Genomic DNA, 27,090 nt, shown 5'->3' on the forward strand with positions numbered 1-27,090 from the left:
TGATCATGTAAAACAGAGGAGGGCATACGATTAATTAAATAACAAGTGGTAAGAACAACGTCCCCCCAAAAACGAAAAGAAACATTCCTATGGAGGAGGATAGTATGAGCTGTCTCAACAAGATGTCGATTCTTGCATTCAGCTACCCCATTTTGTTGAGGAGTATGAGCACAAGAAAACTGATGAAGAATCCCATTATGAGACATAAATGAAGCAAATGGAGCTGAAAAATATTCCCTGGCATTATCACTGCGTAACACACGAATAGAAATATTGAACTGGGTCTGGATTTCAGCATAGAATTTCTGGAAAATAGAGAAGAACTCAGCTCAATTTTTCATTAAAAATAACCAAGTACATCGAGAATAGTCATCAATGAAAGTGACAAAATACTGAAATCCTAAAGTAGACGCAGTCCGACAAGGACCCCAAACATCAGTGTGGACAAACTCAAAAGGAGACTTTGCCCGATTATTCAAACGCTTTGGGAACGAGACACGAGTATGTTTCCCAAGCTGACATGACTCACACGAAAGTGACGACAAAGTGGAAAAACGAGGGATCATCTTCTGGAACTTGGAGAGACTAGGGTGGCCCAAACGACTGTGAATGAGGAGAGGAGCATCAGTGGAAATGCAAACGGTAGGAGATGAATCCGAGGTGAGGTGATAGAGGCCTTGAGACTCACGTCCTATGTCAATCGTCTTCCCCGTACTCCGGTCCTGCAAGGTCACAAATTTATCAAAAAAGGTAATAGCGCAATTAAAAGTACGAGTGATTTTGCTGATGGAAATAAGATTAAAAGGACATTCAGGAGTATAAAGGACAGAAGTGAGAGGTAGAGAAGACAGAGGAAGGGCCAAACCAATACCTTTAGCTACAGTTTGAGAACCATTAGCTAAGGTAACAGTAGGTAAATTAGAGGTAGTAGTAATAGAGGAGAAAAGATCCTTATTACCAGATAGGTGATCAGAAGCTCCAGAATCTAGAATCCAGGGTCCAAGAGAAGATGTGTGGGTAAGGCAGGCAGAAGCATTACCAGGCTGGGCAACAAAGGCAACAGAAGCCTGAGATGCCTGAGATGCGGAGGAGCTCGGAGGCTGAGGCAGCTGAGAATCAGAGGACTGGGCCACATGGGCAGTGCAAGGAGGCCGTCCATGTAACTGATAGCAACGATCGCAAGTGTGGCCAAGTTTATTGCAATAGGTGCAATGAGGACGTTGGCCTCTACCTCGGTTACCATCCTCCTCGAGAGGTAGTGTGAGAAACTAACACAGAAGAATCTGAAATGCTATCAGATGGCAAAGTCTGAGTGGACGAGATACGAAGGAGGCGAGCAAACACATCATCCAAGGACGGAACTGATGAACTACCAAGAGATCGCGGACAGGCTCAAGATCCGGACGGAGGCTAATAAGAGTAAGGACCATGAAGAACTTATCAAGCTGTGTTTGTTGAGCCCCAACATCAGGAGTAAGAGGCATCACAGTCAATAACTCCTCCTTAAGAGAGACAATTTGGCCAATATAAGTAGATAGATCCAAGTCCTGTTGGCTGATATGGACAATAGCAAAAGCCACCTTATAAAGACGCTGAATATCATTCGTGTATAATCCTTTGGCCTGAGTCCAAAATTTAAAACAAGTTTTGTAGGCCTGAAGATGAAGAAGGATCTTGGGATCAACTGATTGTCATAATACACTACATAACTGGGCATCTATCTTTCTCCACTATACGCGCTCAACCTCAGGGATATCTACCTCCTGTGTAACCAAGTGATCCTCATATCCTTGTCCCATAAACCAAAGTTCAACAGAGGCAGACCAAGAAAGATAATTTTCACTGCCAACCAATTTCTCCGAAGTAATCATAGGAGATCCAGATATGAGAGAGGAAAAAATGGAAGTTTTAGTAGCCATATCCACTTATCTGGAGAATGAAGTATATTTGGATCGAAGAGAGCCCTAATACGGCTTCAGATGCGGCTGAAGAAGGAAAAACCGAAGAATCGCCCGTGTGAGAGACCAAATGGAAAAGAAAAACAATTGTGGCACCACCGGAAAGGTAGAAGAACACTTCCCAAGGCACGTGCAGGGATTGGGGTTGAGAAAAAATAGCCGGAGGATGCCGGAAAAATTGTTCGGAGGGCCGACGGAGGCAAAAAAACCCCAAAAAAGGCACGTGCAGGGCTCGGATGGCAGAAACAAGTATGAAGGGTGGCTAGTCGGCGTCAGGCGAGGCTGGAGGAGGAAGCGCGTCGCCGGAAAGTGGCTCACGCGCCCTCACGCGCTGGCGCGTGAGATGCAGTCGCCGGCCGGAAAAACGGGCGTGGCAGGCATGTGGGTGGTTTTCTGGCTCCGGTGCTTTGGTTGGAGATCTCCTCCAGGCGCTCCTTGCGGTGTGGGAAAAAGACGTCGCCGGAAAAGTCGCTGGCGGTGAATGTTTTCTGATGACGATTCGACCGACCGGGAAGCGTTTTCTGACGACGATTCGATCGACCGGAAAGCTTTGGGGTCTGGGGAAGGTGACCGGAATGAAACACAGTCACAGGAAGGTTTCCCGGAATTGATGACACGGGGAAACTGGAAAGAATTAGGTTTTCTTCCTTGGCTCTGATACCATGTTAAGAGGAAGAGAGAAGAAAACTTTGATTCTCATTCATTGTGTCTACTTACAATTGAGAAAATATATATATACAAGGCTAGGAGTCCTAACTACCACACATGTGACCTATATTAAAAAGGAAAGATTGTACACTATAAATTCATTATATTCAACACATTGTATAAGAGACGAAAAAGAAGGGAAATGGGAAAAGGAGTGGAAAGATAGAGGCAAGCTGTATTCATTGGCTCGGGGTTTCAACAGAGCGGGAGGTTTTTTAAGGCTGGGGGTTGTGGATTTGGAACGAAAAAGGTTCTGTATTTTCTTACCGAGAGGTAGAAGGGACAAAAGGGGATGAACGGCTATGGTGGAGATAATACGTCAAATGGAAGAGTTGGTTGGTAGAAGAACAGACTTGCAGGAAGTAAGGGTCGCTGGAAAATCTATACCGGCAAAATCATATGCAGAAGCAATCATGAGAACAAGTCGGAAAGGTTCAAATGCAATCAATGTGAAGGTCACAAGGGAGGAGACTGTTGGAAATTTACAGAAGCTGGAGCACTACCTTGTCGCGAGCTGGAAGTCCAACACAAAGGAAGAAGAAGACTTGGAGAGGCTGGGAAGACTTTGGGCGAATTCTTGGGGCCTAAAAGGCAAGTTAGGGCTAGCTAAATTGGAGAAAGGCAGGGCATTGTTGGAGTTTGAAGATCTAAGAGAAGCACATCGTGTGGTTTCCTCGGGGAGCAGAGTGATGGGAGGAGTCCACTTAGGGCTGGAATACTGGAATCCTAAGACGGGTTGTTGGGTAGAGGAGGAGATAGAAAAGGAAGTTTGGGTTAAAATTTTAGGTTTCCCAATTTCGCTATGGAGCCCGGTGATTTTGAAGAAAATAGGGGAGGAATGTGGGGGTTTTGTTGAAATTGACGAGCGGACAAGGTCGATGAGGGAGATTTAATGGGCTAGGCTACTGGTCAAAACAAGAGGTGATATTAGACCGAGTGTGTTAGAAATTGAGGTAGAGGAGGAGGTATACACTCTGGCGCTGTAGTGGGAGATCAGGCCGATGGTGAGACGGATTTTCTTTGAGGCGGAAAACAGAAGGAGAAACGAGGTTAGGGGTGACACGTATCCACGCGTGGAGAAGTGCGTGGGGAAGGAACTGGTAGGCGCAAGAACCGAGGAATTGTACCTGCCAGACAATGGGAGGTTTCTGCAGGAGAATGGGCCGGGTCTAGAGCCCGGGAACCAGACCCATGGCCCGGTGCCCAGGGATTGGGCTTACTCAGATGGAAGAGCGGTTGGGTCGTCCTCACTTGGCCCAAACATGGGTCTTAAAGAGATGGATAGGGATGTTGGGCTGACTAAGATCAATGGGCCTTTGGGCCGAAATTTAAAAGACAAGGCAAAGGAGGCTGGCGATTCAGAGGCAGGCCCATCGTCAAGAAGCTGGGCTGCTGAACTGGGCTGCCATACTTTAGTTGAGGTGGAAGGCTTGGAAAGGGCTGGCCCAACTGCTCCCCAAGAGAAGGCTAGATTTTTGGGCCGTTTCATCTCCAGAAAAGGATCCATTTCAGAGGAGCCTTTGATGATCTGGGTGCCAGAGGAGCTTAGAAGGGAACAGAGGGATGCTGGCTTCTCAATGACGGACCGAGCGCTTGAAGAGGAAGCTTAGAGGTATGAAAAAAGGGTTATGGGGATACCTCTTCTTCTTTCTTTTAATTCTGATCTGGCTCTGGAGGGGGAGTCTTTCGATCGTCCAGGGGGAATAGAGGAGGAATTATGGGGGGACAAGTCAACATGGTTAACAGTTTATAAGGGGAATGTTGAGAATGAGAATGGGTCCTGGAAGTTGGGAGAGGCCAACAAAAACAGAGACAAGGTTAGGGGCGAGAAGGGGAATACTGGTGCCTCTGGATCTCAAGATACCGAAAAGGAGAAAGAGGAAATATGGGAGGAATATAGTTTAGCAAAATTTAGCCAATTTTTGGGATTTTCCACGGAGGGGTTGGAAAAGGAGATATTGAATTTTCTGATTAAAATCAGAAAGAGGCGGGAAAAGATTCACATCAAAGAACTCTTGGAGAAGTCCAAGTTTGAAAGGGAATTAAAGAGGTTGGAATGTTCTGTCAATTATGAGGGGGGGAGCAAGCAGAAAGGTCCTTCACAGGGCAAAGGGAATCAGTTGATAGTTGCCCAATGAAGCTGAAGATTATAAGTTGGAATGTGAGGGGAGCAAATGACAGCTCTAAGAGGAAAATTATTAAGAACTATATAAGGAATCAGAGGGTGGACCTAATGTGTATTCAGGAAACCAAAATTCAGGAGATGTCGGAGGGTATTGTGAGAAGTCTAGGCATGGGGAGATTTATAGATTGGAGAGCCTTAAATGCGGAGGGGGCTGCGGGTGGTATTCTGATCTGCTTGGATAAGAGGGTCTTGGATATTTTGGACTGGGAGGAGGGTCATTTCACATTGTCTTGTAGATTCAAGACTATAGAAAATGGGGCTTATTGGGTGTTTACGGGAGTGTATGGTCCATTTACCAAAGTGGAAAGGGAGGGTATGTGGGAAGAATTTGGGGCGATAAGAGGCCTTTGGGACGACCCCTGGTGTCTTGGTGGGGATTTCAATATCACTCTGTTTCAACAAGAAAGGAGCAGCCAAAGAAGAATCAGCTCAGCCATGAGGAGATTTGCAGAGACTGTGGATGACCTTGAGCTAGTGGATCTGCCTCTTCAGGGGGAAAAGTTCACCTGGAATGGGGGCCTTAATAATCAGGCGTGGGCGAGACTAGACAAATTTTTAGTTTCCCCTAGCTGGTTAGATCAGTTTAGTGGAGTCATTCAGAGCAGGTTGTCTCGGCCAATTTCTGATCATTTCCCAATCGTGTTAGAGGGGGGTGGAATAAGAAGAGGTCCAACTCCGTTTAGATTCGAAAACATGTGGCTTAAGGTTGAGGGGTTCAAAGGCATTGTTAGAACCTGGTGGCAAGGAATTGAAATCAGGGGCAGCGCTAGCTATAGATTGGCTGTTAAAATGAAGGAAATTAAAAAGAAGCTGAAAGTTTGGAACAAAGAGGTTTTTGGGAGGCTGGAAGTTAATAAAGCTTCAGCCTTACAACAAGTAGACCTTTGGGATTGGGTGGAAAGTGAGAGAAACTTGACTGTGGAGGAAGCTGAATTAAAAAAAGAAGCAAAAGATTCCTTTAAAAAATGGGTCCTGTTGGAGGAAGCCCATTGGAGATAGCACTCAAGGGAGATTTGGTTAAGAGAGGAGGATAGAAACACGGGGTTCTTTCATAGAATGGCAAGTGCTCATCGAAGAAACAACGCTTTGGATAGAATTAAGGTTAATGGGGAATGGCTAGTAGAGGAGCAGGAGGTGAGGGAAGAAGTTGTGAAGTCGTTTCAGCAGATGCTTACTGAAGATATGGATTGGAAGGCGAATATTGGTAGAATTCAGATGGATTGCATCAGCTGGCAAGAAACGGAGAGTCTGGAGATCCCATTTGCAGAGATTGAGATTTATTCGGCGTTGATGGAGATGAGTGGGGATAAAGCCCCTGGTCCGGATGGTTTTACTGTAGCCTTCTGGCAAAACGCATGGGATTTTACTAAAGAGGAGATCATGGAGATGTTTAAAGAATTTCATGAGCATAATTCTTTTGTTAGGAATCTCAACAATACTTTTCTGGTGTTGATCCCTAAGAAAAACGGGGCTGAGGACCTTGGAGACTTTAGACCTATCAGCCTTTTGGGGGGGCTCTATAAACTTTTGGCTAAAGTCTTAGCTAATAGGCTCAAAAAAGTGATTGGTAAGGTGGTCTCTATTGCTCAGAATGCCTTTGTAATGGGAAGACAAATTTTGGATGCGTCCTTAATTGCTAATGAGGTGATAGATTCGTGGCAGAAGAGAAAAGAGAAGGGCCTTATTTGCAAATTGGATATAGAAAAAGCTTATGATAGCATCAATTGTAATTTCTTAATGAAGGTCCTTCAAAAAATGGGCTTTGGGACTAAGTGGGTGGGATGGATGTGGAGCTGCGTGTCTTCTGCTAAATTCTCAGTTCTTGTTAATGGAGTGTCAGCTGGGTTTTTCCCTAGCACTAGAGGGCTTCGTCAAGGGAATTCTCTATCCCCTTATCTCTTTGTTATGGGAATGGAAGTTCTGGACGTCCTCATCAAGAGAGCGGTGGAGGGGGGATATTTATCAGGATGCACCATTCGGGGTGGTAGTAGAACTTCCTTGAATATCTCCCACCTATTTTTTGCTGATGACACAATCGTGTTCTGTGAGGCAAGTAAGGAGCAAGTTTCTCATCTAATTAATTTAGCCAAAAGCGAAATCATTCCAGTTGGAGAAGTGGAGGAGATTCTTGAGCTGGCAGCTGAGCTAGGGTGCAGGGTGGGGTCCTTGCCCTCTCACTACTTGGGACTCCCCTTAGGGGTCCCCAATAGGGCTACTTCTATGTGGGATGGAATGGAAGAGAGGGTCAGGAGGAGACTTGCGCTTTGGAAAAGACAATACATTTCCAAAGGGGGGAGGATCACTCTTATAAAAAGCACCTTGGCTAGCATGCCAATATACCAAATGTCTATCTTCCGAATGCCCAAGTCCGTTGCTAAAAGAGTGGAGAAAACCCAAAGAGATTTCCTATGGGGGGGAGGAAACTTGGAGGGGAAAGTTCATCTAATTAAATGGGATGTGGTCTGTACAGAAAAACACAAGGGAGGGCTAGGCTTAAGGAAAATAGCCATTCTGAATAGAGCCTTGCTCGGCAAGTGGATTTGGAGGTTTGCTTGTGAAAAGGATAACCTTTGGAAACAAGTGATCACTACGAAGTATGGGCAAGAGGATCATGGATGGAGGTCAAAGAAGGCTAGTGGGGCGGCTGGAGTAGGGGTCTGGAAGGAGATTCTGAAAGAATCTGAATGGTGCTGGGAAAATTTGGCTTTTCTAGTTGGGAAGGGTTCCAAAATTAAATTTTGGAAAGATAGTTGGTGCACTGACACACCGTTGTCCCATTGCTTCAATCATCTTTTTGTCCTCGCCGCGCATAGGGACGCTACGATTGAGGAGATGTGGGACCAAGATTCGGGCCAAGGAGATTGGAACCTTGTTTTTGTGAGGGACTTCAATGATTGGGAGTTGGATATGGTTGGGGATCTGCTCCATACCTTGAGGGGTCATAGGCCTTTCCTAGAGGATGATTCAGTTATGTGGAGGCAAGGAAGAAATGGTCTTTTCAAGGTCAAGGAAGCTTACAGGTTGCTGGACAAGCCTAATGCCACAGTCTTTCCCTCAAGGAGCATATGGGTGGATAGGGTGCCAACTAAAGTTTGCTTTTTTGCTTGGGAGGCTACGTGGGGGAAGGTGCTCACTCTGGACAGACTCCAGATAAGAGGGGTGCAACTCCCAAATTGGTGCTTTTTGTGTGGTTGTGAAGAAGAGAATGTAAATCATATTCTTTTACACTGTATAGTGACTAGAGCTCTATAGGATATTATTTTTGGGTTAATAGATGTTAAATGGGTCCTCCCAGAAACTGTTAAGGAGGCTTTAACCTCCTGGAGGGGTCCATTTGTAGGGAAAAAAAGGAAGAATATTTAGAAATCCATTCCGTTGTGTATTTTTTGGACGGTTTGGAAGGAGAGGAATAGGTTAGCCTTTAGGGGGGGTGTGTTGAATATTCAAAAATTAAAGAATTCTTTTGTCTGTAACTTATGGAACTGGGCCAAAGTGTATTTAAGTGAGGAGTCTCTCTCCCTTATAGGATTTTTGGAGTGGATAGCTTCCACTTAAGGGGAGGTAGTTCTTTTGGTCCTTTTCTTCTTTTTGAGGTTGTAGCCGTCTTATATACTCCCTGTATGCTTTGTGGCGTTTAGCCTTTTCTAATGCATATCTTATTTACTTATCAAAAAAAAAAAAACATATAGCTTATTAGAAGATTTTTATTGTAAAATCAATATAAATTTTTAAAATCTTAAACTAGTCAAAATTTACTAATAATGTGGTATAATATTCTCTTAAAATTTTTTCTCAACATCCTATAAGATAAAAGACCTATAATAAATAAGTTTTTCATATATAAGATTAGTAGTAGCATCATAGTAAAATAATAATTAGCATCTTATTAAAATAGAAAAGATATAAGAGATATTTTTCTAACTATAATTAACCATGTAGTATCATAGATAATATATACTTATCTTATTGAGTTTATGTTTAGTATTAGTTTGTTTTTCATAAATGTCGTAACCAAGTACCCACACCTATAGTTGAGATCCTTTTCAGTTGAATCCTGGTATTCTAAGATTTTGGGATGCAAAGGATCTGACACCTAGACATGTATCCACACCTCACACCCTACTTGAACCCATGTAACATAGGTGTCTAACACACCATAATAAATTTTTTGCTTTGAATACTTAGCTAACTGTCTACACAGTGAACTTGTTACCTTCTGCCAACCATATCAAAGTGCTGCTATCTACTTACCCTTATAACTTGCCAACTATATCGAAGTGCTAACCCTTATAACTTAGCAAAAGTCAAAACTTCTTGACTTGATGGACGAGTTGCTCCAAGGCAGATCTTTCCAACTATAAATTGGAGTCATATGAATATATCTGAGGGAATTCTATTTGCATATGAATTTATCTAATTTTTTCTTTTCTTTCCTTATGTTATGAAATATGTTGCAAATCCATAACATAAGTTAGTTCATATGATGGTGATTACAAAGTTCTTTGCTTTGAAAGTAAACTATTATTTAAGAAGTCCTTGCTCTATTGACCAGGATGTTAGGATTCATTTATTTATTTCTAAAAATATTGTTTGGTGCTGGTTGTGGCAGCTGCAATCAGCACCCCAAGGTTTAGGTCCCAATGGAGAGTCTAAAGGTCTCGATCATGGAAGGTTCCTTGGTTATCAATATATATATATAGATTATCATTTTGTAGACTCCATTGATTTAATTTTTTCTTTGCTTTGGCAGACCAAAAGCTCACAAGCCAGGTTCATGAAATTGTTGGTCGTATCAATGGGCGATTTGGAACTCTCACTACCGTTCCAATACATCATTTGGTTGGTCTTTAGCTTAACAACTTGAATTTCTACCAATTCAATTACTCAATGATCATGGAGTTGAATTGCTATTCTTGATGAAACATGAGTTATTAGAGTACAACTTAAACATTCTGCATTTGTCCTTTTCTTTTTCTCTAAAATTCCCTTAATTCATGGGTCCAATGTCTGTGATAGAAAATATATTTAATGGGTGGTTGGAAAGTGGACCTCAAAGATTTGTATTTTTGATGGTTTAAGATATACACTTCAGTCCATTTGGAGTTTGTGAGAAGTGAACCCTTCAAATCATAATTGAGGTCCCCTAATGATTTTTCATCTTTGTGAAGTTAAATCCAACATGTATGCTAAGAAGCTCTGGAAGCAAATGAAAGAATGAATGGCTTGATAACCTTTGGTTTTGTACAAGAATTTAGAAGCTAAAACTTATAGAAACTGCACCAAGGTGATGGTAATGTGTGCTTTATTTTGTCTTTTGTGCATATAGATAAATCAGTCTCCAACTCATGATTTTTTGTTATTATTATTATAGTTGTTGTTGTTAACATGATTATTTTTTTACAACTGTTTTTGTTGAATAATCATGTTGATTTCTAAAGCATTTTCTTATGTATTTACAGGATCGATCTCTTGACTTCCATGCATTATGTGCACTTTATGCTGTCACTGGTACTTCTTTTTGCCTGTTACTCTCAAATGATTAATATTACTGTCTTGTTTCCCTATAATTGTCTGGATAGTACTGATTTATAGAAAAAAGGTAGTAGAGGTCTTGTCCCCCAAAAATAAGATGTAAGATATATTGGAGTAGTTAAAGAAACAAATAAAATTTTAACCAATTATACAATCATTTTTATTTTGGCACTGGTAGAAGTATCTGCAGTATTGGATCCAATAGTTTGTTTCTATTGATTTTTTTTTTAGGGAATTAACTCAAGAAAGGGGTGATGGGAATCCATATCTGAAATGCTGTCAATTTGTATCCTGCTCTGTGTAACCTTAAATGCACCCACCAAGATTTTTTTTCCTGGCAGAGATAACATCTTGTAGAAAGCCTATCTGTAGTTGTAGGGATAATATGGTCTTGTCTTTCTTGAATCAGTGGGATTGATAATATGGGATTTTGAACTCCTTTCTACTCAATAGATGCGATATGCATTGAGTAGGGGTTAGTGCAGAAAGAGGCAAAACCATGTTATACAAACCATAAAATAAGGTTTTGTGCTGAAATCACTTGGATTTTTATATATTTTTTGTATCCATCATAACTAATTTTTTTTATTATATTTTAATTGAAAAGACGTCTTTGCTGATATTAAATCAACTTTTACATCATTTGGTTGTTAAGAAATGAATATTGTGCTCTTGTGTAGAAAAAGCCCCAATAGATACTAATTCTTAATCATCAATTCAATATAATTATCAAAAACTGATGAAGGTAAGTTTATCACAGGCCTCTTAAAAGAAATGCACTGCACACAGTTAGTTCTACACATTTGGGAAGAAAATAGTGGCTCAATTGAGGCACCTCATCCAGCTTGCTCATCTATTTTATTTCCTTGTTTAGTGTTCTTAGGAAGATCAGATTGAGACTTAAGAAGATTCAACATGACTTACTCTAGGGAGGCAAAGCTTTGGAGAAAAAGTGAAGTTTAGTGAAATGGTCGATTGCTTGCATTTATAAGAGTTAGGGAGGCCCAGGCATTAGTGCCTTTTTTGCTTAAATAGGATCACCTGTTAAGCTCTCTGAAGGAGATATGCATCTGAAGGAGAACCACTTTGGATACAGGTTCTAGATAAGAAGGTTAGGGAGGAAGAAGGGGTTGGTATTCTTGTGAAGTGAGAGATGGATAGGGGTTGGGTTATGGAAAGCTATCGGGAAGGGATGAGACAATTTCAAAAGTAGGGAATTCTTTGTGTGTGTTCTTCTCCTCATTGTATGCCTTAACCTCATTAAAAGGGACTTGGGTGTCACATTTATGAGGCAAGACTGATGTGAGGTGTCATTGGAATCCTTGGTGTTTTTTTTTTTTTGTAAGATAACAAGAAAAGTCAATGAATAGAGAAGAGGGGGATAGGGTGGCTTGGATAGATAGGAGGAATGAAGTTTTTTCTATCAGTTCTTTCTATTATGTCATAGAGCCAAGTAGTTCAATTCCTTTTCCAATTGCCATAATTTGAAATTCATGGCTTTTGTCCAAAGCCAGATTTTTTTTTTCTTTGGAAGTTAGTTGGGGAAAGATATTAACTATAGATCAATCTTCGAATAGAGAGTGGTCATTGGTGAATGGATGCTTCCTTCTATAAAGATGAAGATGAATCTATTGATCACATTCTCCTTCATTATGCCAAAACAAAGGTTTTTTGACAATTGCTCTTCTCTTTGTTTAGTGTACCTTAGGTGCTACTTTCCATGGTCAAAGATGTTCTTTTAAGTTGACAATGGTTCTTTTGTGACAAGAAAAGGCAACAAATATATGGAGAGTCGCTTTTTTTGTGCATTTTTTTGGATAATGAGGAAGGAAAGGAATTGAAAATTGTTTGAAAATGAGGAGCAATCTAATCAGATGTTGAAAGGCACGTTTCTAAGTAACCTTTTCTTGTGGGTTAGGTTGTTTATAGAAGAAGGCTCAATGCCTTAATTGCTTTTGTAAATTGGTTACGATTTTATCAAGTACAAAGTTGTTTTTTGTGTTTTCTCTTTTTTGGCAAAGCCTTTTGGTGTCCATTGTACATCTTATATACTTTGGTGTCTTGTTTCTTTGATGCTTTCTATAAATTTATTTTGCCCACAAAAAAAATTGGTTCAATGGCCTAAACTTGTGTGATTATTTAATGCATATTGATATGCATGCCATTTAACTTGTGTGATTATTTAATGCATCTTGATATGCATGCTGTTGTGTATTCTTATTAGAAGTATGTTGTCTAGCCTGTCAGTTTATTGCATGTCATTACTTGTGATGCATAGAAGGGTGAGCTTAAGATGTGAGGATTCAAAGGGATTTCCTATAGGGTGGTAGAGCTGTAGAGCGAAAACCTCATCTGGTCAACTGGTCTATTGTATGCATGGTTGAGAAAAGAGGAGGGCTTGGCATCAAGAAGCTAATGGTCTCAATGATCCTTCGTTGAGCAAGTGGAGCTAGAGATTTTCCTTGAAAAGTGAGTCTATATGGAAGCGGGTGATTGTTGAGAAGTTTGGGGAGGAAATGGGAGGTTGGTGTACTAGGATGCTAAGAAAGGGGCATGAGATCTGTTTTTGGAAGGCTATTAGGAGACAATGGGAGGTTTTTAAAAGCAAAGTGTGCTTCATTGTTGAGAATGGGAGGAGAGTTAAATTTTGGTTAGATAAGTGGTGTGGTGAAGTATGATTGAAAGATTCTTTTCCTGCTTTATTTTTCATAGCCAGATCAAAGGAGTCATGGGTATCTAATATATGGGAGCAAGATTGGGTGGGTGGTCATGGGAGTCAGTCCCTCTTTCTTTCTTTAGATAGTTCCATGATTGGGAGTTAGAAGTGGTGGAGGCTTTCTTGGGAAATCTTCAAAAGCAAGCAGTAAGGACTAGAGGATAGAATGGTTTAGTCAAAGTCAAGGAGTGGAAAATTCTAAGTTAAAGATTACTATTCTCTGTTAGCGCCTAGTGGTTTAGAGGTTTTCCTCATTGAAATTGTTTAGAACTCTTGGATCTGGCAAGAGTGAGCTTTTTTACATGGGGAGCAACATGGGAAAAGATATTGACTTTGGATTAGTTGAAAAGAATAGGACGTGTCAAATGAATAGATGCTATATATGTAAAGGGAAAGAAGAACCCATCAATCACATGTTTCTCCATTACGCTACAACAAGATTCCTATGGCTGTTGGTTTTCTTATTGTTTGGATTGAAATAGGTAGTGCACTCCTCAATCAAACTGATATTACTAAGTTGGAATGAGTCTTATGTAAGAAAGAGGCAGAAGAAAGCTTGGTTGGCTGCCTTTTTATTCCTTTTTTGACCATTTGGCAAGAGAGAAACAAAAGGGCTTTTTGATAGCATGGAAATTTGAGAACAACTGCTTAAATCTTCTTTTATGGTAATTTCTTGGAAGGCTTTATGTTAGATCAAGGTCTAGTTAATCTGGGTTTTTATGATTATAAAATAAGATTTAAACCTAATGGTTTTATTTCAAGTGGGATTAGGTAAGAAGAATTCCTAGGTGTTAATCACAAAAATATATCAAACCAAAAGGAAATCAAGAAGAAGGAGAAGAATCCAAAGAGAAGGTTCATAAAGATCTTATTTTCTGGAATCTCTTTGTAAAGTTGTTGGTGTTGGGATTAGGTAAGAAGAATTCCTAGGTGCTAATCACAAAAATATATCAAACCAAAAGGAAATCAAGAAGGAGAAGAATCCAAAGAGAAGGTTCATAAAGATCTTATTTTCTGGAATCTCTTTGTAAAGTTGTTGGTGTACTAGGCTCTTATTGCATTGCATCTTTTTTGAAAGCACCTTATTTCATCCTTAAGTTACTTTATTGGCTTTATATTTTTAGAATTCGATGAAAATCAATTTGAGGAAAAACCTAAGCTTGAATTAGTCAAGAATATTTTCATAAAGGTTTTTCAAAATGTTAAGGAGTTTGTACAACTGGAGTATCTCCTTGTTTTGAGTTAAAACTTGAGAAAAAAATGGTTGATCAGTCGAGGTGACTTAAAGGGAAATTTTGTTCTCTATTGGCAATTAGATGGGTCTTCTATTTCTATAGTGAATTTCATTGATTTTTTTAGGTGACAATTAGATGGGGGAAGGTGTTCTACACTTCTTTTGTCTCTTCTTTTTTTTTTTCTTGGCACTTTTTGCATACTCCTTATGTACTTAAGTGTGCCTTAGCTTCATCCTTCATGTCTTTACTCCTCTTATTTATAAAATTAATTTTCATGTGCCTATTAAATTATATATATATATATATAGGAAGATTTCCTGTCGTATTTACATGATTCTTGTATGAGAGGTTGTTTGTTTTAGGATGTCTATTCTCATGATCACAATTCTTTTCTATCTTTTGTTCATGTGAATTATTTTTTCTACTTTTCTTGTCTAGATGTAGCACTTGTTACATCTTTAAGGGATGGAATGAATCTTGTTAGCTATGAGTTTGTGGCCTGCCAAGCTTCAAAGAAAGGGGTTCTCATTCTAAGTGAGGTAATTGAAGCTTACCATTTCGCTTGAGTATATAATTGATTTATTTTTTTGTTAGATGATGCAAACTCTAATTATTGTTGAAATGCAAATACTTTAACCAAAGATGTTTTGACCACCAACTGAAGCATAGGAGAAATATTTTGGCTAGACTATCATTGGGGTGAAGAAAAATAACTTCACAATAGCCCATGAATGCTCAAAGGATAACGGGCTGGTTCTCAAGTTGTGTACTTCATCCTGTACAGGGTTCATGAAGCACGCCCATTTTACTTCTGTTGCTACAATTCTCAGGTGTCTTTGTGCAAAGATATTTGGCATATTTAGCAAGATGAGATAACCCATCATCTTAATATAGAAAGCAGGGAAATTTCTTCATCAAGACGATGATTATAGGTTTAGAATTCAAGAAAAATATTGGTTTACCCAAATACACCTATGCCCAGGTTCTCTGTGCATATTTGTTGAATAAACCAAAAGGAAGCATTAAGCAAGCCATTAAGTATACATGTATTTTAACTGTCAAGCAAATACTGATTTAAGAAGGATTTGAGTTTGAGTTCTCTACAATAAAACTCAATTCTTGAACTCATGATGGCTGAGTTTTCCTCACTGCTTGATCTCATAAATCATGAGAAATGCTCTTTCTAAGAGCAATACTAATAGCTTCTTTAGACTGTTTTATGCATTCAAACTTTGACAACATTTTATCTATTTTCTCTTAGACGGGTAGTTGAATTTGGTGATTCCCTTCTCATCCTTTGTTACACTTGAGGAAGAGTGTTAAGGTCTTATTCCATCAACTCTACCTCTACTAGGTTTAGACATTAAACAAGGAATATGGAATTACATACCCCAAAAGAAAGTTGGTGTAGTATCAATGCAACAGGTTATAAAAAAAGAAAGGATGGTGGGAAGTTTGTATGTTGAGAGTGGAGTTGCTGAAGATTCCCAAGTGGTTCTGATTCTTTTGATTCTTCTGATGACAATAAAAGAATGAACGTGAATCTTCTGATAACAATACTAAAATGAGACAAAAATTACATTCCTTCCCAAACATTGAAAGAACTAAAAGGTTTTTACATTTTCCGGACAGCTGGGAAGGATGCCTTAAAAAAGAACATGCTGTCAAAAGCAAACAAAAGGTGAAAAAATGGCAGGGCCGAGTTTTGGAAGTTTTGATTTCCAATACCTTACCCACCAGCAAGAGAGTGTATTCTTTACCTAGATAAGACTAAGGTCATGTTTGGATCGATTTCTAAGAAGCGAAAAGCTCTTTTTTAAACTCAAAAAAAGCTTTTATGTTTGTTTGGCAAATGTTGTTGAAAGAGTATATGAATTTAAAAAGAGCTAAATATGGAACCTAACAAAAAATGTTGCTTCTTGTAGAAGCTCTATTTTAGTCTAAGCAAAAAGGTTTTCATCTTCACTAAAACTTTTATAAATCAATATCACCCTTTAGAAACAATGACTTTGGCTTCAACTTTAGCATCCAACTGAAGTAAAAAATAGGAAACTATTCTAAATGAGGCCTATGTAGGGTGAACGAGCTTATCATGTCAATACTCCAATACATGATGATTAGTTCATTCAAAAGGTTGAGCAGTTGTCTAACTTGGAAAATCAATCCTTGGTTGTTCTAGCCTTGCCATTAAAATGCTCCTCAAAAGAGGTTACATTACACAGGGACTCAATAGACTTGATTAAGATTGGTTTAGATAGAACACTGGTAGACTTTAGCTAAGGAAGAGAAGACCAATTATATGGTGCTCCATCAGCTGGGACCCCCTCCCATTTTCTCAAATGTAGCATCCATTTAGCTGGCCTATAACAAACAATTGTCTAAGGCTTTTACTCTTTGAAATGTTGAGCATTCTTTTTTCTCTCTTTTATGAAACTTATCTTATCAAGACATTTCTTGGATGTCTCCTGCAACACGATAGAATTGTACCCAAATTGTCCTTTCTTTCTAACAAGAATCCACTTGGATAACAAAAATATGGAAAAAATAAACAAATCAATTGATCCCTAGTTTCAACCTTCTTACTTGTCATCGTAAGATGATAAGTAGTAATACTCCTAGGAATGATTTTAGTGGCAAGTAAGCATCAAAAGCCCCAAACAAGCCTTTTGGACTAATCAAGATGACCTCCTTGTTTCTACATATAAGAATCTATGGTGATGTAAGAACTATAAAAACAATGGATTTAAAGCCCTATTTTGAGAGTTGCTTTAATGTTAAAAGCAACGTTTAAGTTGATGAATGCATACAAAAGGTGGAATACATTGGCTAAGATCAAAATGAATAGAGTTTATTTAATAGAGGAGGTTGAGATGAAGGTGAGGATTGTCTAAGCTATCTAGATTCTTTTGTTGAAACCAGGGGAATGACATCCTAATATCAAGGATATGAGTTTCAACACTTTAAGTAGTTAAGACACAATAAAGTTGGATGATCCTTTTTTAGAGGAAGAGGTGTTCAACACCTTGTTAGATCTAAATGGGGACAAAGCTCCGAGGTCGGATGGTTTCTCAGTGGCTTTTTAGCTAAATGGGAATAAATGGGTTTCTTTAGGGATTTTCACAAATAGGGCAAATTCGTAAAAAGCCTCAATGCAATGTTTTTGGTTTTGGTGCCAACAAAAGGAGGCTTGAAGACCTTAAATATTTTAGGCTTCTAAGTTTAGTGGGTAGCCTTCATAAGTTGTTAGCCAAGGTGTTGGCTGAGAGGCTTTAAAAGGTGGTGAGCAAAGTGGTCTTCAAACTTTAAAATGCCTTTGTGGAGGATAAGTAAATTCTTGATGTTGTGTTTATAGATAATGAAGCAATTGACTTGATGTTGAAAAGTAATAATTCCAGGGTGCTATGTAAACTTGCTATTGAGAAGGTGCATGCCCATGTTAATTGGGACCTTTTGATTGCAGTCTTAAACAAAATGGGATTTGGGCAAAGGTGGATAAGTTGGATTAGTTGGTGTATTTCTTCACCAAAATTCTCAGTTGTTGTGAATGGCACCCTTTTTGGGTTTTTTCAGAGCTCTAGGGGTTTAAGGTAGGGGGACCCACTTTCACTGTACTTGTTTGTGCTAGCCATGAAGGCCCTCAGTTGCCTTCTTAGGAAGGCTAGGGAGGGTGGTTTTTTGTTTGGTTTCAAGGTGAATGGTAAAACTAGAGAGGGTAAGGATGTTTCTCATATGTTATTTGTCGATGATACTTTGATGTTTTGTGAGGCCTCTCTTGCCTAAATGACCTACTTAAGTTGGCTACTTATGTGGTTTGAGGCCATTTCCAATTTGAAAATTAACCTAATCAAAAGTGAGCTTATTTAAGTTGGAAGGGTGGAGAACTTGGAGGAGTTGGCCTTTAAGTTAGGCTACAAATTAGGCATGCTCCCAATCACTTATCTGGGGCTTCCTTTACGTGTCCCTCATAATTCTTTGGTAGCTTGGGATGGGGTGGAAGAAAGGTTCCATAAAAGATTGGCAATGTGGAAAAGACATTATATTTCCAAAGGGGGGAGACTAACATTGATCAAAAGTATGCTATCTTGCTTGCCAAACTACTTTATGTCTTTGTTCTAGATGCCGAGGATAGTGAGTTTAATGTTAGAACAAATTTAAAGGGATTTTTTTTAGGGAGACAGGACCTTAGTGAAGTGAGCTACTGTTTGTTTAAATAAGAGGAAAGGAGGCATAGGAGTTAAGATTCTTTCTTCACTCAATAAGGCCTCCTATGCAAGTGGAACTGGTGTTTTTCAATGGATAAGGAGGTTTTCTGGAGGCAAATTATTAGTGATAAATATGGGAAGTTGAAGGGGAGTGGTATTCTGAGGAAGCAAGTGATGGGTATGGTGTTGTGTTGTGAAAGGTCATAAGAAAATTGTGGAAGGTAGTTAATTGTAGATATCCTTCTTTGTGGACAATGGGAGAATGGTAGAGTTTTGAAAGGATATGTGATGTGACGATGAGCCTTTAAATGTTTTTTTTTCCATCCTTATTTGCCTAACCTAGTTCAAAGGAGGTTTGGGTGGTGGACTTATGGTCTCATTCTAATGAAATAGGTGTTTGGACTCTTAGCGTCTTTAGGCTTCTAAATGATTGAGAGATTGAGATTGTGGAGTGCTTTTTGAGAAGGCTACAAGATAAGGTGGTAGTTGATGGAGGAAAAGATCAGGTGTGTTGGTTGGAGACAAAGAGTGGAACTTTTTCTGTTACATCCCTTTAGTCTAGCCTTAAGGTGGGGAGATCGGTGTTGTTCTCGGTAGGTATTGTGTGGAATGCATGGGTTCCACCTAAGGTGAGTGTTTTTTCTTGGGAAGCAACTTAGGGAAAAACACTGGTTCTTGATCAGCTACAATGGAGGGGTTGGTTGTTAGCCACAAATGTTTTTTGTGTTACACTCATGAGGAGTCAATTGATCACATCCTATTGCATTGTAGCAAGGTGAGGGTGTTATGATAGTTTTTGTTCTCTCTTTTCAGTGTTTCTTTAGTGGTTCCCTCCTCATTTAGAGAGACTTTATTAGGTTGGCATGACTCTTTTGTCAAAAAGAAGTGGAAAAAAGTGAAGGGAGCAGCTCATTTATACCTATTTTTTGGACAATATGGAAGGAGAGAAACAAAAGATTGTTTTAAAATGAGGAGCTTTCTGATTAAAGACTGAAAATCTTGTTTCTGTGTAACTTGTTTTCCTAGACAAATGTTTATAGGAGAATGTTCGATGTCCTTATTTGATTTCATTGATTGGTTGAGTTTTTTTTGTGCGAGGGAGTAGTTTTTTGTTTTCCCTTTCCTTTTTTAACGCCTTTTTATGGTCGTTGTATACATTGTATGTATTTTGGTGTGCCTCTTTTTGGTGCTTTTCAATACTATTTTTATTTATCTATAAAAAAATGGTTTTAAGTAACATTGGGTAGAACTCTCAAACATGGTTCCTACATTCCTAACGTGATTTATCCATATTTTGGAGAGGCAAGGAGATGTATGCTTTTCCTCAAACACAATTCAGGAAGCAGATTTTTACTCGATTAAGAATTTTGAAAATGTCAAATTCTTATCTTTGGTAAAAGCATTTTATAAAATCGTTCCCAAACATAAAAATTAATCTCACAATAGCATTAACTACTTTTGCTTTTACTTTTACTGCTAAATATAGAAGCCAAACACCACCCAAAACAGGCTGTGTCCAAAACAGGAGCTCATGATACAATAACTTAGAATACTCCATTTTTTTTTGCCATTTTTCTCCAATCTTTCTATCTTCAAGGGAGAATCTCTCTCCTATATCTTCCTTTCTTTGAGGTTGATTACTCTTTCATGTATCTTTGCTTATCAATGTTTCCATGGTTTTATAATTTCATGGTTGCCTTTTGCCTACAATGGAACTGCACATTTGATCATTTGATTGCCAATTGGCTCTTTGATTTGCATTATTTGCCTGATACAGTTGTACGTGATTTTGGGCTTTTCTTATTACTACTTAGGTATTGACAGACATTTCTTTGCAATAAATATATGCACTCTCTTTTATATCAGCCAATTATCTTCAGGATTTAATCTAGAAAAAAAATTTAGGAACATTTTTATAGTGTCCCTCGATATAGAAAATGTAGTTGAAAATAATTTGTTATCCACTGTAAGAGATGGATCTTGCAACTTTGCTGGTTTAGATTCTAGTATTGATCATTACATTGTCCCATGAATTTATGTTAGATGCAGGTGTTATTTCTAGCACTAAAAGAGAAGAAAAATTATTTGGAGACAAATTTTAAATATCTGGTCAGATAGCAGTCTGCAATTTATGCTTAACAGTAATCATTATTATGTTGTAGTGTTATGTTTAAAATTTCAATTTTCTTTTCAGTTTGCAGGTGCTGCACAGTCTCTTGGTGCTGGTGCTATCTTGGTAAACCCATGGAATATCACAGAAGTTGCTGCTTCAATTGGCTATGCCTTGAATATGCCAGCTGACGAAAGAGAAAAAAGACACTGGCATAATTTCATGCATGTGACTACTCACACATCTCAAGAATGGGCATTGACCTTTGTAAGGTGCGGTTCATATTATGGTGTTGTAACATGTTTTTGTTATATAAAACTATTCACCTCATCACAATTATGAATTCTGAGCCAAGTTCATGTATTTTCTTGTGCAAGTTCATATTGGTGGAAATTACTCCATATGTTCTTTTTCATTTATTTTCCCAATACATTGTTTATTTGATAATGACATGGCACCCAGTATTCACCTCCTTCAAACTATCACTGAAGATATGGTGAAATGGCCTTGTAAATTAAAACTATATATCTATTTTATGGCTACAACAGATTTCTGTAGCCTAAAATTGTATATGTTTAGCTATCTTCTGCTTGATAAAAGAAAAAAAAAAAAAAGTTTATTTGGGTGTTGTCATTAACAAATTTTTGGTTCCCTATGGTTGGTTTCTTAGACAGGGATACATAATGACAGAAATGATCCCCCTTATTTTCTCACATTATTTTAGTGGGAGACAAAATAAAGATCAACTGGTGATAGTAACCTTACGCTAGAAAAGAATTAGTGAAAGTTGACTCATCTCACAGGTGGAATGGTTGGGAAAAAATTTCTTAACAAGGAAAATTATTTAAGCATTATTTTTTTGTTTGCAATTGGCCCCTAGGATTTATTCACCTGGGAAATGGTTCAATTGTCTATCGCTAGGGCTGAACAATTCAATTAGTTGGATATATGGATACCTAAATGATTTCATTGATGTAATATCACTTTACAAACCATGTCAGGAATAGGTTTCAAACAGTAGACATGAAAATGTGATTCACATGTCTGAGCAGGCCTCAGTTTACTGTCTTACTTCATAGAGTAAATTTCTCCATGTGTTCCAATTCATGTCAATTAGAATTTGGACACTTTTTAAAACCGTTTTTTCATATCTACATTCTAAGTCTGTAGTGTTCTTCCTTACAGTGAACTCAATGATACCATTTTTGAAGCTCAGCTGAGGACAAGACAAGTTCCACCTTTACTTCCAACAAAAGATGCAATTGAACGATATCTGCAATCCAATAATCGATTGCTTATACTGGTATGCTTCTTTTTTATTATTAAAACTAAAAAATTCAGCTCTTGCTGTTATTCACAAAATATTTCATGGCATAAGTTTTCTAGTTCATACTCTTACTTCATAATTCTCTCTTGATCATTGAAGAATAACTTTATTTTTCAATTTTTGAAGTACATGAAAGATGTGTCCACAAATCTACATTGAACATATAATTTATTTTTCAACAAGCTTGTGTTCTCTTGATGCTTGCTAGTGTTAATCCAATTATGCCAAGTTGATGGTTCAAGTCACAACTTTTTTTTTTTTTTTCTTCTCTATCTTATAATTGACATTGTTTTAGGGAGAAGTGCCAACAGTTAAAACCATCTAACTGAACAAAATGCGCAGGGATTTTTTTTTTCCTTTTCTCCAAAGCTTAAATTGAAAGATGGTTCGTGTACAGATGGACACTTGAAGCTTGTTTGCAGGCTGTAAAAAGACAGACGCAAGTGACCTTGCTGCTGCATGAACACATCATATTTTTCAGTCCTTTTAAGGAGATTCTTTGCTTTTAGTAAAGGTATTTGAACCCTCTCTTGGTGATAGGTAATCCATTAAAATTATGGTGGTTAGCAGAAAAACAAGGTCAGTATGAGTTCTCTAGAACTACTTAACCTATTAATTCTCTCCATTACCAAACTGAATCACGAGGTAGGGAAAAATCCCTCAAAATATAATGGCTTGTCAATTTGAAGTCAATAATAGAATGTAATTGTGACTACATGAAGAAAATGCAGTTCAGGAATAATATCTCTTGTGAGTTAACTGTCCACAACCATTAGCTTGTTGATTGTTGGCGAGTATGATGGTCCTAATAATAATCTTGCACGTAGTTTGTGGGAGGCAAGGAAAGAAAAATGTTGAAGCATGGATGAACCTATATTAAATTTGATTCGGACATTAAGATTTTAACTCTCATGTCCTTTCTCTGAAAAATCTTCATTCAGTGACCAGATGACAGTTCCAAATTGATTTCCCATCGTGTGATATTACCATTATCAGTTTGATATATGCCAAGATTATTGCTTAATGCATAACGGGAATTTGTCAATACTGATGCCCATTGATTCCATATTTTAGCATGTTATAGTGTTATATGTTGGAGAGTCTACATGATTGACATGTAGAGTTTCTTTATATTACTGTTAGATTCTTTCTTTTTTCATTTTATGGAGTCCCTTTAAAAATGAAGATTTTTAGTCTTCATTCTAAACGGATGCCAATCACACAATAATGAGTCCATGTTGTCTAATTTGACTTGCATGCTCTATAATTTTATTTTATTTTTATATGAGAATGTATTAAAAATGCAAAAAAGCGCACAAAAGTACACTGGGTGTATACAATGAGCAAGAAAAGCATAACAAAAAGGAGGGTAAACAAAAAACTATTCCCTACCTCAACAAGAGCTCATCCAATCTTCACAATCAATTAAGGACAAAGATCTCCCATTAATGTACACCCAAATCCATATTAGCAAGATTTTTAAGGAAAGAACTTTTAAGACTTTGGTTTGGCGTCTCCTCATCTTTAAACACTTGTTGATTTCTTTCCTTCCATATAGTCCAAAAAATACATAGAGGGACTGCTCTCCAACCCTTCCTACGCTTTTTTTTTCCCACAAAGGACTTTTGCCACCCTAAAAGGGAGTTTTGTACAATGGCAAAAGTAACCCAAGGGATGCCAAATAAAGAGAACACCAACAGCCATAAGATCCTTGCCTTAGCACAATGAAGAAGAATATAGTCGTAATACTCAAAATATAAAATTAGTGCTCCCAAAACTTGGGAGACAAGAATAAATGCTGAATTTTAGGTGTATTTTTGTGTAAAATGAGGATGTGGAAACCTGTTATATAAAGAGTATATACCTTGTGATAAACTTTAGAAACCTTTAATTAACAAAATATAATTTGTTTCATGTAAAGAAAACTTGTACAATATTACTTTGCACATACAAAAACCCCATAGTTCACTTATGGGTAGCCCATACTACAAGTGTACAAAAAAAAAAAACATAAGTTACATCATTTCTTCAAAATGATTTAATCTTCTTATGATATAAAGGCAAAAGCCTCAAAAGACTCTCAACATGAGCAAGACCACATCCACTCAACAACACATGCAAAACTCAAGCATTAACCCCAATGAGTGTCTTCCAACCTGCATCTAAAAGTGGAAGGGATAGGGTGAGTTTACAGCTCAGTAGGAAAGTTTATGATCATCCTATATATAACCTTAAAAAAATCCTCGAATTAAACATATAACATGCATGATAAACATTTTATAATCATTAACAAATATGTAATAGTGTCAAGTATGCATGCCTGTTATTGATGGTTTCATCTCTACCTTGCCTCATCCATTCTCTTACATATGATAAGTTGCTAATTCCCATCAATGTACAATCAGTGCTCCAAAAAATGCTCGACCATAAATAATGCCTATTTTAGGAATACTTAAGGACAAGTCATATCCCGTGTCTTTTGAGACTCATACCCAAGGGTAGGACCAATCTCATGTCTTTTGGGAATACAACCCCAACCCCTTGTTTTTAAGGACTAAAACCTAGGGACAACACCAACCCCATACACCCACATTGGATTGTTTTCCTCAAGGGCTTTAGGGATTTTCACCTAAGGACCCATGGTCCTATATACACAATATATTTGAATATAATATTGCAATTTCTCATAGATACTTTTCGTTGTCAATCTGTCCTTTGGATGTTATCTGTCGTTATTCCATACCATTCTTGTAATGTAACCATACCATGAACCATATCCACAATACTGAAGTCGTGATTCCTCATTTCCAATGCATATCCAAACATCATGACAACATTTTAAAACAATGATGCAAATACACTATGAACACCCTGACATATTAAAACACTTCATAAAATTATATTAAATATAAGGATTTTTAATAAACGCTTCAGGAAAAGAAAACAAAGATACTGTTGAATATAATGAATTTATAATGTACAATCTTTCCTTTTTTAATATAGGTCACATGTATGGTAGTTAGGACTCCTAGCCTTGTATATATATATATTTTCTCAATTGTAAGTAGACACCATATGAATGAGAATCAAGGTTTTCTTCTCTCTCTCTCTTAACATGGTATCAGAGCCAAGGGAGAAAACCTAATTCTTTCCAGTTTCCCCGTGTCATCAATTCCAGGAAACCTTCCTATGACCGTGTTTTATTCCGGTCACCTTCCCCAGACCCCAAAGCTTTCCGATCGGTCGAATCGTCGTCAGAAAACATTCACCGACGACGACTTTTCTGGCGAACTTTTCCGGCGACGTCTTTTTCCGACACCGCAAGGAGCTCCTGGAGGAGATCTCCAATTTTTCCCAAAACACCGGAGCCAGAAAACCACCCACACGCCGGCCACGCGCGTTTTTCCGGCCGGCGACTGCATCTCACGCCCCGGCGCGTGAGGGCGCGTGAGCCACTTTCTGGCGACGCCCTTCCTCCTCCAGCCTCGCCTGACGCCGACTAGCCACCCTTCATACCTGTTTCTGTCATCCGAGCCCTGCACGTGCCTCTTTTGGGGTTCTTTTGCCTCCACAGGCCCTCCGAACAGCTTTTCCGGCGTCCTCCGGCTATTTTTTCTCAACCCCAATCCCTGCACGTGCCTTGAGAAGTGTTCTTCTACCTTTCCGATGGTGCCACAGTTGTTTTTCTTTTCCATTTGGTCTCTCACACGGGCGATTCTTCGGTTTTTCCTTCTTCAGCCGCATCTGAAGCCATATTAGGGCTCTCTTCGATCCAAATATACTTCATTCTCCAGATAAGTGGATATGGTTACTAAAACTTCCATTTTTTCCTCTCTCATATCTGGATCTCCTATGATTACTTCGGAGAAATTGGTTGGCAGTGAAAATTATCTTTCTTGGTCTGCTTCTGTTGAACTTTGGTTTATGGAATAAGGATATGAGGATCACTTGGTTACACAGGAAGCAGATATCCCTGAGGTTGAGCGCGTATAGTGGAGAAAGATAGATGCCCAGTTATGTAGTGTATTATGGCAATCAGTTGATCCCAAGATCCTTCTTCATCTTCGGGCCTACAAAACTTGTTTTAAATTTTGGACTCAGGCCAAAGGATTATACACGAATGATATCCAGCGTCTTTATAAGGTGGCTTTTGCTATTGTCCATATCAGCCAACAGGACTTGGATCTATCTACTTATATTGGCCAGATTGCCTCTCTTAAGGAGGAGTTCTTGACTGTGATGCCTCTTACTCCTGATGTTGGGGCTCAACAAACACAGCTTGATAAGTTCTTCATGGTCCTTACTCTTATTGGCATCCGTCCGGATCTTGAGCCTGTCCGCGATCAAATTCTTGGTAGTTCATCAGTTCCGTCCTTGGATGATGTGTTTGCTCGCCTCCTTCGTATCTCGTCCACTCAGACTTTGCCATCTGATAGTATTTCAGATTCTTCTGTATTAGTTTCTCACACTACCTCTCGAGGAGGACACAATGGTAACCGAGGTAGAGGCCAACGTCCTCATTGCACCTATTGCAATAAACTTGGCCACACTCGCGATCGTTGCTATCAGTTACATGGACAGCCTCCTCGCACTGCCCATGTGGCCCAGTCCTCTGATTCTCAGCTGCCTCAGCCTCCGAGCTCCTCCGCATCTCAGGCATCTCAGGCTTCTGTTGCCTCTGTTGCCCAGCCTGGTAATGCTTCTGCCTGTCTTACCCACACATCTTCTCTTGGACCTTGGATTCTAGATTCTGGAGCTTCTGATCACCTATCTGGTAATAAGGATCTTTTCTCCTCTATTACTACTACCTCTGCTTTACCTACTGTTACCTTAGCTAATGGTTCTCAAACTGTAGTTAAAGGTATTGGTTTGACCCTTCCTCTGCCTTCTCTACCTCTCACTTCTGTCCTTTATACTCCTGAATGTCCTTTTAATCTTATTTTCATCAGCAAAATCACTCGTACTCTTAATTGCTCTATTACCTTTTCTGATAAATTTGTGACCTTGCAGGACCGGAGTACGGGGAAGACGATTGGCATAGGACGTGAGTCTCAAGGCCTCTATCACCTCACCTCGAATTCATCTCTTGCAGTTTGCATTTCCACTGATACTCCTCT

General features: G+C 38.7%; 1 protein-coding gene across 2 annotated transcripts in view; it reads left to right on the forward strand.

Annotated features, from left to right (window-relative positions):
- The window catches only part of LOC100255459 (alpha,alpha-trehalose-phosphate synthase [UDP-forming] 1), a 58,616-nt gene that overhangs the window by 21,148 nt on the left and 10,378 nt on the right, over positions 1-27,090 (forward strand). For both annotated transcript variants that reach the window (XM_059740101.1, XM_059740100.1), the window contains exons 8-12: positions 9,602-9,690; positions 10,311-10,359; positions 14,773-14,873; positions 20,731-20,918; positions 21,832-21,949. In XM_059740101.1, coding sequence (XP_059596084.1) covers positions 9,602-9,690; positions 10,311-10,359; positions 14,773-14,873; positions 20,731-20,918; positions 21,832-21,949 — 545 coding nt within the window. The remainder of the gene's footprint in view (positions 1-9,601; positions 9,691-10,310; positions 10,360-14,772; positions 14,874-20,730; positions 20,919-21,831; positions 21,950-27,090) is intronic.

This window comes from Vitis vinifera, chromosome 10 (assembly GCF_030704535.1).
Source record: "Vitis vinifera cultivar Pinot Noir 40024 chromosome 10, ASM3070453v1".
NCBI classification, from domain to species: Eukaryota; Viridiplantae; Streptophyta; class Magnoliopsida; order Vitales; family Vitaceae; genus Vitis; species Vitis vinifera.